Below are 16,774 nucleotides of genomic sequence, written 5' to 3' on the forward strand. Positions count from 1 at the left end.
CCAGAGGGGTTGTCCTTCCTGGCTCCTTTGTCCTCTTTAGTCTCCATAGAATTCATGATGGAGGAGGGTGAGAAGAAAAAACTAGAATTTGTTGGCTTCATTCTTTTATTGGCCACTGACTGTTTGGGCTCCCTGCTTCCTGCCTTACCAGTTCCAATCCCCTGGAGATATATCTATTTAGGTAAAGGGACCCCTGACCATTAGGTCCAGTCGTGACCGACTCCGGGGTTGCGGCGTTGATCTCGCTTTATTGGCCAAGGGAGCCGGCGTACAGCTTCCGGGTCATGTGGCCAGCATGACTAAGCCGCTTCTGGCGAACCAGAGCATCACATGGAAACGCCGTTTACCTTCCTGCCAGAGCGGTACCTATTTATCTACTTGCACTTTGACGTGCTTTTGAACTGCTAGGTTGGCAGGAGCAGGGACCGAGCAACGGGAGCTCACCCCGTCACGGGGATTCGAACCGCTGACCTTCTGATCGGCAAGTCCTAGGCTCTGTGGTTTAACCCACAGCGCCACCCGCTTCCCATATATCTATTTAGGTACAGATAAAAGACAAGGTTCCTGGTGCCATCACTGGATATAACATGGCTCTGTGTTCTTTTCATCCTGCTGTTATTTTCCCCCCAGGTGCCCTGACTGTCCGTCTGCTCGGTCGGACGCGGAGCTGGGACGATGGCTGCGATCAGGATGGGGTGAGCCCTGAGGCCCTTTTCACCCGCTACCCTCAGCTGAGGAGCATCCTGCTCAAGGAGTTAGTCATGGCTGCTGAAGAGTCCACAGGGCCCCAGAGAGGGAGGTTTCGACTCTGTCCATCCCTCTACGCCATCCTCACCTTTCTGGCAAAACTCCAGCCTGGTGGCACAGATACGTGGAATAGGTAGGCAACTCAGGCAGAATCTTGCCCATGGCGGGAAGGAGGCACTAAAGGCAGTGCTGGATTTACGTATAAGCTAAGCAAGCTTTAGCTTAGGGCCCCAGTCTCTTGGGGGGGGGGCGCAAAAAATGTAAAGGGGGGAAAACTGGATGTACATTTCCAAAATATAAGATAAAAAACAAATAACACAAAACCTACACAGCAACAGTGTTTTGCGTTGTGTAGGCTCCTATGATGTAAGTAATGGGCCCCACCTGCTAGCCTGCTCCCTAAAATATCACTGGTTTGCTCCTTTCTATATGGCTTTAGATACCTATTAGGTCCATAAATTACCACATAGCATATATTCCACACAAAAAACAGCAATAATTTGTTGTTGACAAAGGACAGCTGGACATATAAAGGATCCCATTACCTTCAGTAGCTTAGGGCCTCATCAAACCTAAATCCGGCCCTGACCAAAGGTGATTGGACAGTCGCAGTCGGGTTTTGTGCAGGTATTTTTGCTTGCACACCAAGGCACATGGATGGAGCTCAGCTCAGGGTTGTGGGTCAAGCCCCAAGTTAGGCAAAAAATAATAATATTCCTGCATTGCAGAGGGTTTTATTCAATGACCATCGTGGTCCCTTCCAACTCATCGATTCTGTGATTCTGTGGTATCGGATCGAATATTTATTGTTATGACTGGTGACCTGCGTTAAAGAAACAAAATAAGAAATACGTTATCCAGAGGTGTGAGTAGCCTAGAGTGAAATAAGATTGGCATGAACACTTGAAAAGTAAGGGTCACGTCACAAACTCTAGACCTGGTGAGTTTTGCTTGCTGCAGCAAAGTACTTGGAACATACCGAGAGTGATAGATGCATTTTGGTCTCAAAGGCATAGTGGGACTCGCACACTGAAAGCTAGATACGTACACTTCAGGGGCAAAAAGCCTGAGGCCTGTAGTTTGTTAAGGGTGCTGAGAATTGTAGCTTTGCAAGGGGTAAACTATAATACTCAGTATTCTTTTTTGGGGGGTAGGAAATGTGCTTTCAGTTTATGGCCTGTACATTAGAGATATAAAATGTGTGACTTCCTCCCAAAAAATCCTGGGAGCTGTAGTTTGTTAAGGGCACTGGCATTCTGAAAACACTGTCTTTCGTCTGTTCCTTGTTCTGCAGCGATACCAACGCCTGCTTCCTGGAGCCCCTCGTCCGGCTTTCCGGAAACCCCATACATGCCGTGAGGGTGATGGCAGCCAAGGCCTTGGTCCCGTTAGTTCCTGCGACGGAATATGGAGGTGTCCTCTTCCGACTGGCCTCGGGTTTGGCGCTGCCGGGGGATGTGCTTTGCCACAACGCCCTGCATGGCAAACTGCTGCAGATCCACTCCATGTTGGCTCAGGCCCTGAATGCAAACTGGTAAGAGTGGCTCTCTGGTAGTGCCACCCCTAATACTTAGCTCTTTTCTTTTCAAAAATTTTATTGGTTTTCACAAAATTATAAACAAACAAACAAACATAAATCATGACCTTATTAAAATTACACTTATTAACTTTGTTAAGTGACTTCCTCGCTTCCCCTTGGTTGAATTTCAATGCATGTCCTTTTAACGGTTTTCCAATTCAGAGTTCTTGTACACTTAACATCATTCTATCTTTCCAATTCAAAATTAAACATATTAATTCATCACTTAACTTATATAAAATCCTAAGCCGATCTAATACTTGCAAGCTATTTCCAATTAATTTAACTTAACGAATACTTACCTCTTTTCAGAGGTAAGTCACGCCGGGTTCAAGGGAAGCTTCCTCCTGGGTAAGCGTCTGTGGAATAGCAGTCTAATTCTGCGTACATAACCAGACCTTTTGAAGGACAGGGTTTCCCCCAAGGAATCATAGGAAGTGTGGTTTATTGCTCACAGAGCTACAATTCCCGGCACCCTTAACAAACTACAGTTCCCAGGATTATTTGAATGGGTGGTAGTCATGTGCTTTAAATGTATGGTGTATACGTGCATTTTTGTTTCATTCGAACGCCTTCTGTCTGTAGCTGGGTTTAAATTCTGGGAGGTTGGATAGTTAGAATGGAATGGTCTCGGTGGTGGGGTGCAGATTTTCATTCTTGTTTATTTATGATTATTACTTTGCCAAAGTAAAATAGATAAATAATGGAGTCTCCTTTGCTAGATACCTCCCCTGTGATCAACGTTAGCCAGTCACGCGAGAACTACTAGGGAACTCTCTGAGATTTCTGTAACCAGCCAGTCCAACCTAAACACATCACAACACATGCAAGCGTTTACAATTTCAGTGAATTAAATGACTGCGCTTAACACTAATATGGTGGTCTTAACTTCCTTTCAGTCTTCCCCCCGACGTGCTGTTCTCCATCGCTGGCCAGTTGGAAGACCGTCTCTGGTTGCTCACCCCCACGCAGCCATGTCCCCTCGTTCGCACGGCCTACCTCCAAGCTGTTTCCCTCCTGATTGGAAGCTGTTCTCGAGATTTTGAGCAGCGAGTTCGAGAGGTGGTGAGCAGCGAACTGGCCAACTCTGAGCCCTTAGTGAAGCCTGGTGCATCTCAGGTTCAGGTATATTTTTAAAAAAATATATATTTAATCATTTTTTCAATACAAACAACAACCACAAAAAACACGTACAACAAAAACCACAATAACACTAATAACACAATTTAACAATTCGGATTTGAGTACGGATTTCCCCAACTCTCCTCCCCCTACTTCCCACCACTGCCCGCCTTATCGCTTAAATATTCCTTCCAGATTTCTTCATATTTATGCATTCTTAATTTGCGTCGACATGCAATTTGTTCGTATGTAGCTAGTCTGTCCATATTATCAATCCATGTGCTCAATGGAATCTTTTTGTGGCTCTTCCAATTCATCAAAACAAGTTTTTTTGCTTCTAATATGGCACGGTACATCCATTTTTTTTTACCCCTTGTAATCTCCCACGTTTCCAGTATATAATTTAGAATTAAAACTCAATTCCCCTAAATAACAATTTCTTTTTATTATTCTTGCTATATATATCTTCACCTCGCACCAAAATGATCTTATCATCGGGCAGTTAATCATCATATGTACTAAGTTCGCATTTTTACTCCCACATCTCCAGCAGTTGTCTGAATTTGTTATTAGGTTCAGGTATATTTTACATCTGCCAAGGCCGGCAGAACTGACAAATAGCAGCGGGTGGAAGCCAGGAGTCCAGCTGGAAACGCTCCATAAAATTTTGCAGGATATAAGATGGTGGTTGACAACTTTTGGGGATCAGTGTGGGCACATTTTGGGGGTTTTTTGTTCCGCGGGGATGGGCTGCGGGCGCTGGTCACAAAATGGCTGCCATGGGACCTAACATAAAATGGCTGCCCTGGGGTGTGTGGCACAACACACGGCCGTATCCAAAAGTGCAGGAAAAAGAGACCGGGATGCATAATGGTGCATTGTGCGGATTTTAGAGGGGGATAGTTACCGTATTTTTCGCTCTATAAGACGCACCAGACCATAAGACGCACCTAGTTTTTGGAAGAGGAAAACAAGAAGAAGAAAAATCTGAATCCCATAAGCCAGGACAGCCAGCAGGATCGCTGCGCAGCGATCCCGCTGGCTGTCCTGGCTTATGGGATAGCTGCGCGCAGCCTCTCCCAGGCAGCAGGTTAAAGGCTCCCCTTTCTCGAGAGAGTCTGCACAGCTAAGGCTCCCCCAAGAGCCGCGCTCCCTTTAAAGAGCGTGCGGAGTGTGTGTGGCTCCTGGGGGCTTTCCCCCGAAAAAGGGCTGCCCTTCTCCCTCCTCAGGGAAAAGCCCCCAAGAGCCGCACACACGCTCTATGCGGCTCTTTAAAGGGAGCGCTGAGCAGAGCCTCCCGCCTGCATTCGCTCCATCAGACACACACACATTTCCCCTTACTTTTTAGGAGGGGGAAAGTGCGTCTTACAGAGCGAAAAATACGGTAATAGGATCTTCTGCAAGCATGCTTTTGCAGGGACATGCTTGTAGATGCTGGACTGGCATTCCCTATGCGAGGAATAAGGATGAAATCGGTTTTGAAGGCCCCTGCAGAGATGTTTCATTGCAGCAGATGGTGGCAAATAAGACCAAAACAATCCGTAAGAAATTTAGGGTTGCCCTGTTGTTTCCTATACTATTTGTTTGAATGCTGACGCCTACACAGTTTTGATCCTCTATCCGTGCCTCCTGCTGTTATTTTTTTACAGAATTATTTCTTCATAATTTCACCGTCCTTCCAAGGAGCTTTGGGGCAATGTGCATGGCATTCTTACCCTCAATTTCACAACATTCCTGTGAGGTAGACCTAGGGCCAGTGCAGGGAGCTTCGTGTCTGAGTGGAGATTTGAACCTAGGTCCCTGCAGTCCTAGTCCAGCACCCTAACTGTTACACCAAACAGGGCTGTCTGAATACACCCAAACCCTGCTGTTCTTGGTTCTCTCCCAGATTGGTTCTGCCACATTCTGCCAGCATGCGGCCTGCTTCCTTTGTCACGAGGCCGCGAGATCAGGAGCTCCTGAGAGAATTGGCGAAGTTTGCTTGCTCCTGCAAAGGGGGAACGTCGATGTGCAAGTAGCCATTCTGACCTGGGTGACTGAAAAGGAGGAGGAAAACTGTCTGAATTCTAGCAAGGAGTTGCAAATAGTGTTACTGGTGAGCCTTGGCTTATTTTTTATTTATTGACTTTACGGTATATACTGCCCTTCATCGCAAGATCTCAGGGCGGTTCACCGAATAAAATACAGGATAAAGGTAAAGGTAAAAGGACCCCTGACCATTAGATCCAGTCGTGACCAACTCTGGGGTTGCAGCGCTCATCTTGTTTTATTGGCCGAGGGAGCCAGCATACAGCTTCCAGGTCATGTGACCAGCATGACTAAGCTGCTTCTGGCGAACCAGAGCAGCGCACAGAAATGCTGTTTACCTTCCCGCCAGAGCGGTACTGTCAGTGAACTGACATCGGAGCCAGAGGCGGAGGCTAGGCTCTCAAGCAGTGCTGGAGAAGGGACCAGTAGGGGGAGAGGCGGCTCACCAGCTGGGGAAGGAAATCAGCGTAACACCAGGAATAAAGGGGGGCAGATGGGGGAATCGGCGAGGGGGCTCCAGGACTCCTCGCCGGAGTTCAGCGAGGAGAGCACGGGTCCTCCACTACCCACGCCCTCCCTGCGCAGAAGACTTCCGCGCAGGGAGAGAAGAAGGAGACTTGGAGTCAAACAACTTTTATGCTGGAAAAGATTTAAGAAACGCCCACTGACGGATTCTGCTAGCGACTGAACAGCCACGAAGTGTAGGGCTGTCCAGACAGAAAAGGTTTAACAAGGCAACCTAGCCAGGAGTGGCACCAACTTGCGCACGAGCAACCCCTACGTTTATGACAGGTACCTTTTTATCTACTTGCACTTTGACATGCTTTCGAACTGCTAGGTTGGCAGGAGCAGGGACCGAGCAACCGGAGCTCACCCTGTCTCGGGGATTCGAACCGCCAACCTTCTGATCAGCAAGTCCTAGGCTCTGTGGTTTAACCCACAGCGCCACCCGCATCCCAAAATACAGAATAAAAACAAGTAAATAAGTAAAACCAAACAGCGAAACAATAACCCCCCGCCCTTCCCACAGACACATTTAAAGGATGTAGGATATTAATCAGCCAAAGGCCTGGTTGAAGTTTTTGCCTGATGCTGAAAAATATATAGTGAAGGTGCCAGGCGAACTTCCCTGGGGAGAGCATTCCACTGACGGGGAGCCACTGCAGAAAAGGCCCCGTTTTTGTGTTACCACCCTCCGGACCTCACGTGGAGGATGTACACGAAGAAGGGATTCAGTTAATGAACGCAGAGTCTGGGATGGTTTATATGGAAAGAGGCGGTCCTTCAGGTATTGCGATCCTGAGCCGTTAAAGGCTTAATGGTACTATTAACAGTACTATTTATTAAATTTACAGATCACTTTTTTTTTTTTACAGGTCTCATGCTTGACCAACTGAGCTGTTATTGAACAAATTTGTTTCTTAATTTTGGGGCTGCAGAGGCATGTAGGTTGGTTCTCTGTATTGGGAGGCTAACCTGTGGTCCTCCAGAGTTTGCCATGCGACAATTCCCATTGCCCAAAATGTTGGCCATGCTGGTCTTTGGGGCTGATGGGAGTTGTAGTTCAACAACATCTGGAAGGGCACAGGTTTCTCCCCATCATGTCCTAGGTTATAAACCTTATTAGGTAAAGGTAAAGGAACCCTGGACGGTTAAGTCCAGTCAAATGTGACTATGGGGTTGCAGCGTTCATCTCGCTTTCAGGCCGAGGGAGCTGGCGTTTGTCTACAGACAGTTTTCCAGGTCATGTGGTCAGCAGGACTAAACCGCTTCTGATGCAACAGGACACCATGACAGAAACCAGAGTGCACGGAAACGCCGTTTACCTTCCTGCCACAGTGGTACCTATTTATATACTTGCACTGGTGTGCTTTCACAACAAGGTTGGCAGAAGCAGGGACAGAGCAATGGGAGCTCACTCCATCACGGGGATTTGAACCACCGACCTTCCGATTGGCAAGCCCAAGAGGCTCAGTGGTTTAGACCACAGCGCCACCCGTTCCCAATGTGAAATATGTTTCCCTTCTGTTGAATTAGGAGAAACTAGGTCAGATGATGAAAGGAGGAGCCAACAACGTGCTTCTGAAGTTATACCTAGAAGCTTGTGTGCACCTCTGTAGCAAGCTGAGCTTTCGGAGCCCAGCTTCTTCTCACGAGCTGCGGGGAGCTGTGCTCGCAGAGACCAAGAGAGACCTGCTCTCCATGGTGGGGAACGATGATCTCAGCCCAGAGCTTCTGGGACATGCGCTGTGTCTTACTCCTTTGCTCCTGACTCCAAGGTAAGTAGATTAATTGCCAGAGGAGCCAGTGTAGTGTAGTGGTTAAGAGCAGTGGACTCGTAATCTGGTGAACTGGGTTTGCTTCCCCGCTCCTCCACATGCAGCTGCTGGGTGACCATGGGCCAGTCACACTTCTTTGAAGTCTCTCAGCCCCACTCACCTCACAGAGTGTTTGTTGTGGGGGAGGAGAGGAAAGGAGAATGTTAGCCGCTTTGAGACTCCTGAAGGGGAGTGATAAAGTGGGATATCAAATCCAAACTTTTCTTCTTCCGAATACCTGCGGATCGCAGGTGGGCAGACTGCTGTTGTGCTCATGTCCAGTATACAGGCTTTCCACAAACGTTCAGCCACTGTGAGAACAGGATGCTGGACTAGATGGGCCATTGGCCTGAGTTAGCAGGGCTCGTTCTTAATATCTTTTGTGTCTGGGGTGGGGAACTTCGGCCTCCCAGGTGATGCTACACTGCAGGAATGGCAGGTGAAATGGATGGAAAATGCAGAAATGGCTAAATTAACTGACAGAATCAGCAAGAAAGAGTATTTAAGGAAGATTTGTAGACTATCTAGAAAACTATTGTAAACAAAGACGTTGGCAGGTTTAGAATAAATTCAGCAGTATATAGTTAACTGAGATAAGATTGAAAAAGAAAAGCACACAGATTGATTAGAATGTGCAGCAAAAAAAGGGTGACCAAAACAAACCATGGAAGGGGTGGAAGGGAAGTCAATATTAAATGTGTGATATGTGTTTTGGTGACCATAAAAGTTGTTTTTTAAAGAAAAGATATTTTATTTTATTTTATTTTTAAAAAATTATTAGTTTTCCAAATTTATAACAAACATATCCACAAACATAAAAAGAAAACATCAGAAAACAAACAAACAAACATTTATCCTAATTCGACTTCCTCGAATCCCCCTGGCTGAGTTTCCATATAAATCATTGTAGTAGTTTTCCAAAACTATTTTCACATAAAATTTACTTGGTCCATTAACATCTTTCTTTCTTTTCATTTTGACTTTTGTCCATAATATCCTACAACATCACATATTTAGATCCTAGGCCAATCTGGTACTCGCAAGTAATTCTATTTAAGTTATAACCAAATAATCTTTGAATTTCTTCCATTCTTTATTTTTTATTTTTTAAAGATGTCGCTACACTACAGCTTTTATCATCCCTAGCCATCCGTCATGCTGACTGAGGCTGATGTGAGATTGAGTCCAGCAACGCCTGGAGTGTCACGGTTTCTTGGCACAAAAATATAAAGGTTCTCCCTGTTCCCAGCACAAAAAAGCCCAAAGGCAAGGGTGGCATGGAACGAACTTGAGGGATGGTTTGCTTTCAGTTTTCCGCAAATAACATACAGCCGTACCTTGGAAGTCGAATGGAATCCGTCCGACTTCCAAAATGTTCAGAAACCAAAGTGCGGCTTCCAATTGGCTGCAGGAAGCTCCTGCAGCCAATCAGAAGCCGCGGAAGCCCCATCGGACGTTCGGCTTTCAAAAACAGTTCGCAAACCGGAACACTCACTTCCGGGTTTCAAACATTCGGGAGGCGATTTGTTCGAGGCCAAGGCGTTTGAGATCCAAGGCACGATTGTACTAGAAAAACGACCTCCTGGCATCATTAAGGGCCACGTGCTAGAGACGGACGCTTGGAAGTTAGTGTTGGCCTTCACTCTCGTTTATTACAAATGTTCTTTCCTCTTGTGACAGTACTGAGGATTATCCTTTACTGGAACAGTGGTGTGCAGTTATCGACCAGTGCAGCAACCCCCTGTCTTCAGAGGTGCTCAGAATGGCTGTGGCAAAGTCGCTGAGAATATCTGGAGCCGATGTGCTCTGGAGAGCCCAAGCATCCTCCAGCTCGTCCCTTCGTGCCCTGGCATTACGGTACGTAGCTATGGGGCCAAGGGGCCAGCATCCTTGGGAAGCTGCCACAGCCATAGCTGTCAACTTTCAGATTTGAAAATAAGGGATCAGCAGCCTCGAAAATAAGGGATCAGCAGGCTCACCTCTCCCGGGGACAGTCTACGGGATATCTAACAATCCGGGATAGCAGCGGGAAACAGCGCTGGAATAAGGGAATTTCCCACAAAAAAAGGGAAGGTTGACAGCTATGGCCAGAGCATGGCCGACAGCTCTTTGCCCTGCCTCTCCCAGCACCCACGTTTATTCCCCAAGCAGCACCAGGGGGCTTGATCTACCTACCCATTTAGTTTGCGTGGCAATTCCCGCCCCCTCCCACAGATGGAGTAAATAAAGACACCGGACACCAGAATTTAGGTTAATGGGCAAAAAATGGCCACAACTTTATTGCTTACAGGTAAGAGTGGTATTGGCTTTAGGCATTGGCCCTAACAGACTACCCGGTCTAACCGGGAAGGGTTAAGCACCAACAGGGGGAGCCCCTGAGATGCACATCCCTACGCGCTCCCCAAGGGGTTACCGCTCGGGAGCGCGCTTTAGGCCCTAGCCTCCGTAGGTTTCGGACGAGGCGACGCCCCCCCGGAGTCCTTTAATGAGCTACCCTTCAAGATTTGGGGGAGGTGATGGCGTTCCTCCCCCCCCCCTGACTTCATTTGCATAACAATACCCCTGCCAATGCCTACCGCCAAAACCGAGGAGTTGTGACGTTTTGCTACGAGGGAGGCGAAGAAACCAAGTGGCTTCAAAATACAGCCAATTAGCCAAATGGAAAAACTCCTACCAGGCCCCTTGCGGCGACCAACCGAAGCCCATAGCAAAGTCCGAATGCAAACCTAGAGGACGGGTGGGTGGGAAACCGCAGCTGCTGTAAGGAGAGAAAAGGGGCGAGCCAGGGCTGCCCCGACCTTAAATGCCCTTTAGTAAGCCCGCCCCTACCGCCAACCAATCGTGACGACGACGACCCAATCGTGGGTGACGACTATTAATGACAATGGGAATCCCTGAGTCCTGCGGGGCTGACGCCAGCCCCGCGAGAATGTAGACGGGGGCATGAGCCCGCAACCCACCCCCCCTTAGGTCGGGAGTGGCTTTCCCCCACAATGAAAACTCTGACCCAGTGTCACTGTGGGAAATCAGGTCAGCTTTCTGTTCATTGCACAGGGCTGAGTTCTTTTGAGACCTCGCCTTCCTGCCGCCCGCCAAATCGATTTTGCTTTGATTTGAATTTCACTGCCTGATTTCACAGCCTGATTGGTGTGGCCGTTTGCCTGCTTCAGGACGAAGACCACGAAGTGAGGCACGAGGCCTCCATCTTTGCCAGCCTTGTGGCGCAACGACGGCAAGCAGCCTCGGGGGTTCCGCCTCAAAGCGGCTGCATCTTGCTTCAGAGCAACAAGGGCCTGGTTCTCCTATTGCAGTTCCTGCTGGAGAAGTTTGGGGATTGCCCAGAAGCCTTTCCATCTCTGGTGTGTCACCTTCCCTCCATGGACCTCGGAGACGCCTTGACAGAGTTAGAAGCCAAAGGGTGAGGAACAGAAGGAGCCATGGAACTGGAAGGGGGGATAGAGAAATTTGTTGCAAACAAGGAAGAAGGTGCTTTATACTCTGGTTACCAATTTTTTTCCAATGAATCCGGGGACCCTTTTTTTTCTCCTTTTTTTCCCTTTTTTTTTTTTTTTTTAGCTGAAGAGCAACAGGGAGTCAGTAGTGGGGATGGTGAGGCAAAAGACCCTGGGCCCAAGCACACATAAGGTAAAGGTAAAGGGACCCCTGACCATTAGGTCCAGTCGTGGCCGACTCTGGGGTTCCGGTGCTCATCTCGCGTACAGCTTCCGGGTCATGTGGCCAGCATGACCAAGCTGCTTCTGGAGAACCAGAGCAGCGCACGGAAACGCTGTTTACCTTCCCGCCGGAGTGGTACCTATTTATCTACTTGCACTTTGACGTGCTTTCGAACTGCTATGTTGGCAGGAGCAGGGACCGAGCAACGGAAGCTCATCCCGTCGTCGTGGGGATTCGAATCGCTGACCTTCTGATCAACAAGTCCTAGGCTCTGTGGTTTAACCCACAGCACCACCCATTTTTTACTGATCGGGCAGGCTCGGGAGTCACGGGCGGGCAGGCGGCTGTTGCCCAGGTTTTTTTTAAAAAAACCTGCACATTTATGTTTCACAAGGTGCAAAAGAAGGGCTTTGCACCTTGCCTGGCAGAGAAACCACGTGCCTTGCACCCCTCCTGGGCAATGCCCACCCGTGACTCCCAAGCCTCTCCTGATCTCTCAAAACAAAGGGGGCAGGGGGAAGGAGATCTGTACCGCCAGACGTCCCTGGTTCCCCTTCAGCAGTGGCAGCGGCAGTGAGCAGCTCCTGAAGCCTGCCAGAGCCAACTGCGCTACCAGGCTGGCTCCGGGCTGCTGAGGCTGCCACTGCCACGTTTCCCGGGGACAAATTTGCAAATCTGGGGACATTCCGGGGACGGAATTTGTCCAGGAACAGATTTGCAAATCTGGGGACGTCTGGTAACCCTGCTTTATATTAAATTAGACCAGTTGGTCCATTCAGCACAATTTTGTCTACCCTGGTGGGCAGCAGCTCTACAGGGTTTGGGGCAATTGCTGGGACCACCACAACCCTTCTAGTGAAGGGCAGTTAATAATCTAACCACCACCACAAGGACTTCCATATGTTATTGGACTACGGTTTTCATCACCCCGATCATTGGCCGTACTGTTGAGACTGATGGGAGTTGGAGTCCAACGACATCTGGAGGGCACTGAGTTAGGGAAGGCTGCTCTGGAGTATGACCCAATGAATTTATTTGTTATCTTGCTTGGGATTTGCTAAGGAAGGCCATATAGCTCAGTTTTAGAGGGTGGCGCTGTGGGTTAAACCACAGAGCCTAGGACTTGCTGATCAGAAGGTTGGCGGTTTGAATCCCCGCGACGGGGTGAGCTCCCGTTGCTCGGTCCCAGCTCCTGCCAACCTAGCAGTTCGAAAGCATGCCAGTGCAAGTAGATAAATAGATACCGCTCCGGCGGGAAGGTAAACGGCATTTCCGTGTGCTGCTCTGGTTCGCCAGAAGTGGCTTAGTCATGCTGGCCACATGACCCGGAAGCTGGACGCCGGCTCCCTCGGCCAATAAAGCAAGATGAGCACCGCAACCCCAGAGTTGTCCGCGACTGGACCTAACAGTCAGGGGTCCCTTTACCTTTAGAGGATCTGCTTTGCATGCCAAAGGTTTCAGGTTCGATTTCCCGGACTCTCTAGGAAGAGCAGAAGACCTTAAATGAGAACTTTATTTAGGTTCTCATTTAAGAAAAGACCTGAAACCTTCCTCCTAGGCATAATACCACCAGAAATCAAAAAAAGAAATTAGACCCCTTTCTATGTACACGACAGTAGCAGCCAGGATCTTAATTGCAAGAAACTGGAAAAGTAATAAAACACCTATGATAAATGAGTGGCAGGTCCAAATGATAGAATATCTGCAGCTGGCCATGATGACAGGCAGTGTCAGGGGTTATCCAAAACAGAAAGTACAGAAAGAATGGGAAACCTTTAAAGAATACCTGGAAAACTATTGTAATAATAAACATATCCTGGCAGAACTAGAATGATTTTTGCAAAATAAGAAATCTAATATTTTTGGTATCTGATGAAAACAAAGAAAGTAATACAGTAATCTGGAACTGTGTGTGAAAAAATAATAGAAATAATAATGCAATGAGTCTAATCGGAAGTCAAATGTGTTTATTTCCCCCCCTTTTAATTATTTATTTATTTATTGAATTTTTATTGGAATTTTATTTACAACATAACACAACCCCCCCCCATACACATTAGACGTGAACATAACACACAGTGAACATAACATACAACAATACAAACAACCAAATAAAATCCTTCCTTTATCGTGTATCTGGCCTCCTTATTTACTTCTTATAAACTGTGTCCTTTATGAATAATTATTAAGAATTTTCTGATTATAACTTAAATAGCCACAAAGTCTTTTCATTCTTTCTTTAAATCTTCTTCTTCTTCTTCTTTTTCTCTCTACCTTCTTTTTTTTTTTTTTTTTTTTTTGGCGCTTTTCTTTTTGATCTGCTAAGAAAGAGATAAAAATTGAATATGAAAATTTGAGTAAGTTAAAGTTCAACTTACTCTTTAATTTTTCAACTATTGTTAAAGATGGTCAATTGTAATGAGCTGGTGTAGTAATTATTGTGGATTTTTTTGTTATTGTTGAATCTTAAATAAAGTATTCAAAGAACAACAACAACAAAATAGGAAGAGGAGAAGAAAAATGTTATTTAGCTTGCTAAATCAAATACAGTGGCTTTTAAGCACATCTCTCTCTCTCTCTCTCTTTCAGGGTCGTCAGTCTTTACAAAGAGGACGAGCCCAACGTTTACGCAGAACCAGTTATCTTTTCTCAAACGCTGCTGCCTTTTCTCCTCCAGCTGCTTGGCAGAGCATCCACCTCCCTGAAGCTTTGGGTACCAATGCAGGACTGGCTAAAAGCCACTGGGCCCGGAGTCTTCTCAAGCCTCCATCACTGCAGGCTGTGGTGGAGCCAAGGTGAGTTTGAAACCAGCAGAGCAGTTATTATTACTGTTTATTCAATTTATGTACCGCCCTTCATCGCAAGATTTCGGGACGGTTCACAGAATAAAATACAAGATGAAACACAAGTAAGTAAATAATTAAAACAAAGACTACAAAACAGTAAACCCTCCCTTTCCCACAGTTGCGTTTAAAAAGCCGTAGGATATTAATCAGCTGGGAACATTTTTGCCTGGCATCTAAAATATATATACCTGAAGGAGCGTCTCCACCCCCGTCGTTCAGCCCGGACACCAGGGTCCACCTCAGAGGGCCTACGGTGGTTCCCTCACTGCGAGAAGTGAGGTTACAGGGAACCAGGCAGAGGGCCTTCTCGGTAGTGGCGCCCGCCCTGTGGAACGCCCTCCCATCAGATGTCAAGGAAATAAACCACTATCTGACTTTTAGAAGACAGCTGAAGGCAGCCCTGTTTAGGGAAGCTTTTTATGATTGATGTTTTGTTTGACGCTTTATTAATATTACTATTATTATTAATTAATCACATTCTGCTGGGAGCCACCCAGAGTGGCTGGGGAAACCCAGCCAGATGAGCGGGGTATAAAATAATAATAATAATAATAATAATAATAATAATAATAATAATAATTGTTGTTGTTGTTGTTGTTATCATCCTCATCAATGGGAATTGCCACCCCAAATGTCTTGAGGGCACTCAGTTGGGGAAGGGCTGCCATCAGCGCTCAAAATTGTCTTCTGCATCTTTCAGCTGACAGCGCTTCTCTGCACCTGAAGGCTCTGGGTTGTCCAAAAGTCCATGTTGCCATCGCAGCACTGCTGGTCAAGGCTGTCCTTGTGGCAAACATGCTGGAGGTCCTGGAAAAGACGAGTCAACCCAACGTCGAAGGGATTGACTTCACTGCCCAGAAGCTGAGATGCGTGGCTTTGTCTACTCAGAAGCTGCTGACTCAACATGGAATGACTCTTGCAATCAACTTAGAGACAGGGCAAGACTCGTTCTGATTTATTTCTTTACTGACTCACCAAGGGCTTTTTTTAAACAAAAACCATAAAGGAGAAAGAGGCTTCTACTTGGGAGATCACTATTGCATCCTCTTACACAGAATAGAGGGATTTGCTGGCCCAAAATCTAAATCTCCGTTGATGCAGGTTGCTTTCAAATGGCCAGGACCAAATAGAATATCTTTCCTTCCACCTAAAGATGTTTTGGCGGTTTCTCAGTGTTAAGTTGTGGGTGAACATATCAGACGACACAACGATTCTTCAAACAGCTCTTGTTTATTCACAGGCCAGAACAGAACTGAGCTGAAGGGTTCAGCCAGCCTGCTTATATAGAGCTCCACTACAATGCAACTGTAACACTTTCTGTAACTACCCAATCACTGAATGTCACTTTCAATCCCTTCTTTGCATATGTGGACCTGAGTGAAAACTATCTACAGTATCCCCCTGCTGGCCCAGGGTGAGAACTTCAGTACATAACACTCAAGATGAAAGGCTTGCATGTCAGAGCTCAGCTATAAGAAGCTATTGGGCAGGAGGTGGGAAGTCAAGCCAGGAAAGAGCACGCAACAGACAGGAAGTCTCTATGGCTCTTCCTGTTGAGGCCAGTCAGTAGCCTTGGTTGAGTGGAATCATGCCAGTGCCTTGCGATCCTCTGCTACAGGCAACGAGAACTGTTGGTGCTCCAGATGTATTGATAAACTACAACTCCAGCCCCAGCAAGCATGACCAATGGCCAGGCATGATGGGAGTTGTAGTTCAGCAACATCTGGGGGTGGGCAAAAGTTTCTTCTTTCCTGCCCTAAACAGTGTTGACTTCCCCCTTCTCCACCCCCCACCCCCCCGGTAAACCTTGTGCTTTCAGGGTAAGGAGGACAGTCTGCAACTTAACAGTCTGCCCTACTGTGGGGTAGATTTTTACTGTGATTGCAGCTCAGTTTTTTTCTCAGCTGGCTGCATTTTACTGCATCCGTTTTCAAGGCTCGCTTCTTTGCTCTTGTTCTAAAGAGCTCAAGATCCCGCTAGAGGGCTGAGGAAAATAAACTTGTCAAGCGGAATATGAACAAAATGAGTTTGTACCAGATTTTCTCATTTTAATAGAGTGGGATTCTTTAAAAGGAAGGAAGGAAAGAACTAACATGAATGTTGTTAATTCCTATGAATTGATTTGTTTGTGTGTGTGGTTTTCAGTCAGTTAAGAATGGAGACATTGACATAGTCATCATGACTTACTGGCTCCCAGTATGTTTCCAAGGACAATTCGAAGTGTTGGTGCTGACCTTTAAAGACCTAAACGGCCTCGGCCCAGTATACCTGAAGGAGCGTCTCCATCCCCATTGCTCACTGAAGTCCAGCTCCCAGGGCCTTCTGGCGGTTCCCTCCCTGTGAGAAGTGAGGTTACAGGGCCTTTTTGGTAATGGCACCCTCCCTGTGGAACGCCCTCCCATCAGATGTCAAGGAAATAAACAACTACCTGACTTTTAGAAGACATCTGAAGGCAGCCC

At 47.0% G+C, this 16,774-nt stretch overlaps 1 protein-coding gene across 3 annotated transcripts in view; it reads left to right on the forward strand.

Moving 5' to 3' along the window:
* Positions 1-16,338, forward strand: part of LOC308465262 (tRNA (32-2'-O)-methyltransferase regulator THADA-like) — a 59,701-nt gene extending 43,363 nt beyond the window's left edge. Inside the window, exons 23-31 of one of the 3 annotated variants that reach the window (XM_080985018.1) lie at positions 631-880; positions 2,042-2,281; positions 3,226-3,451; positions 5,337-5,543; positions 7,514-7,755; positions 9,475-9,651; positions 10,934-11,212; positions 14,059-14,264; positions 15,016-16,338. In XM_080985018.1, the coding sequence (XP_080841144.1) occupies positions 631-880; positions 2,042-2,281; positions 3,226-3,451; positions 5,337-5,543; positions 7,514-7,755; positions 9,475-9,651; positions 10,934-11,212; positions 14,059-14,264; positions 15,016-15,269 (2,081 nt within the window). In that variant the 3' untranslated portion in view covers positions 15,270-16,338. The other 2 variants (XM_080985019.1, XR_013980389.1) reach the window with 2 other exon arrangements.
* The last annotated feature ends 436 nt before the right edge of the window (positions 16,339-16,774 follow it).

Source organism: Podarcis pityusensis (genome assembly GCF_964106645.2).
Source record: "Podarcis pityusensis genome assembly, chromosome: 16".
NCBI classification, from domain to species: Eukaryota; Metazoa; Chordata; class Lepidosauria; order Squamata; family Lacertidae; genus Podarcis; species Podarcis pityusensis.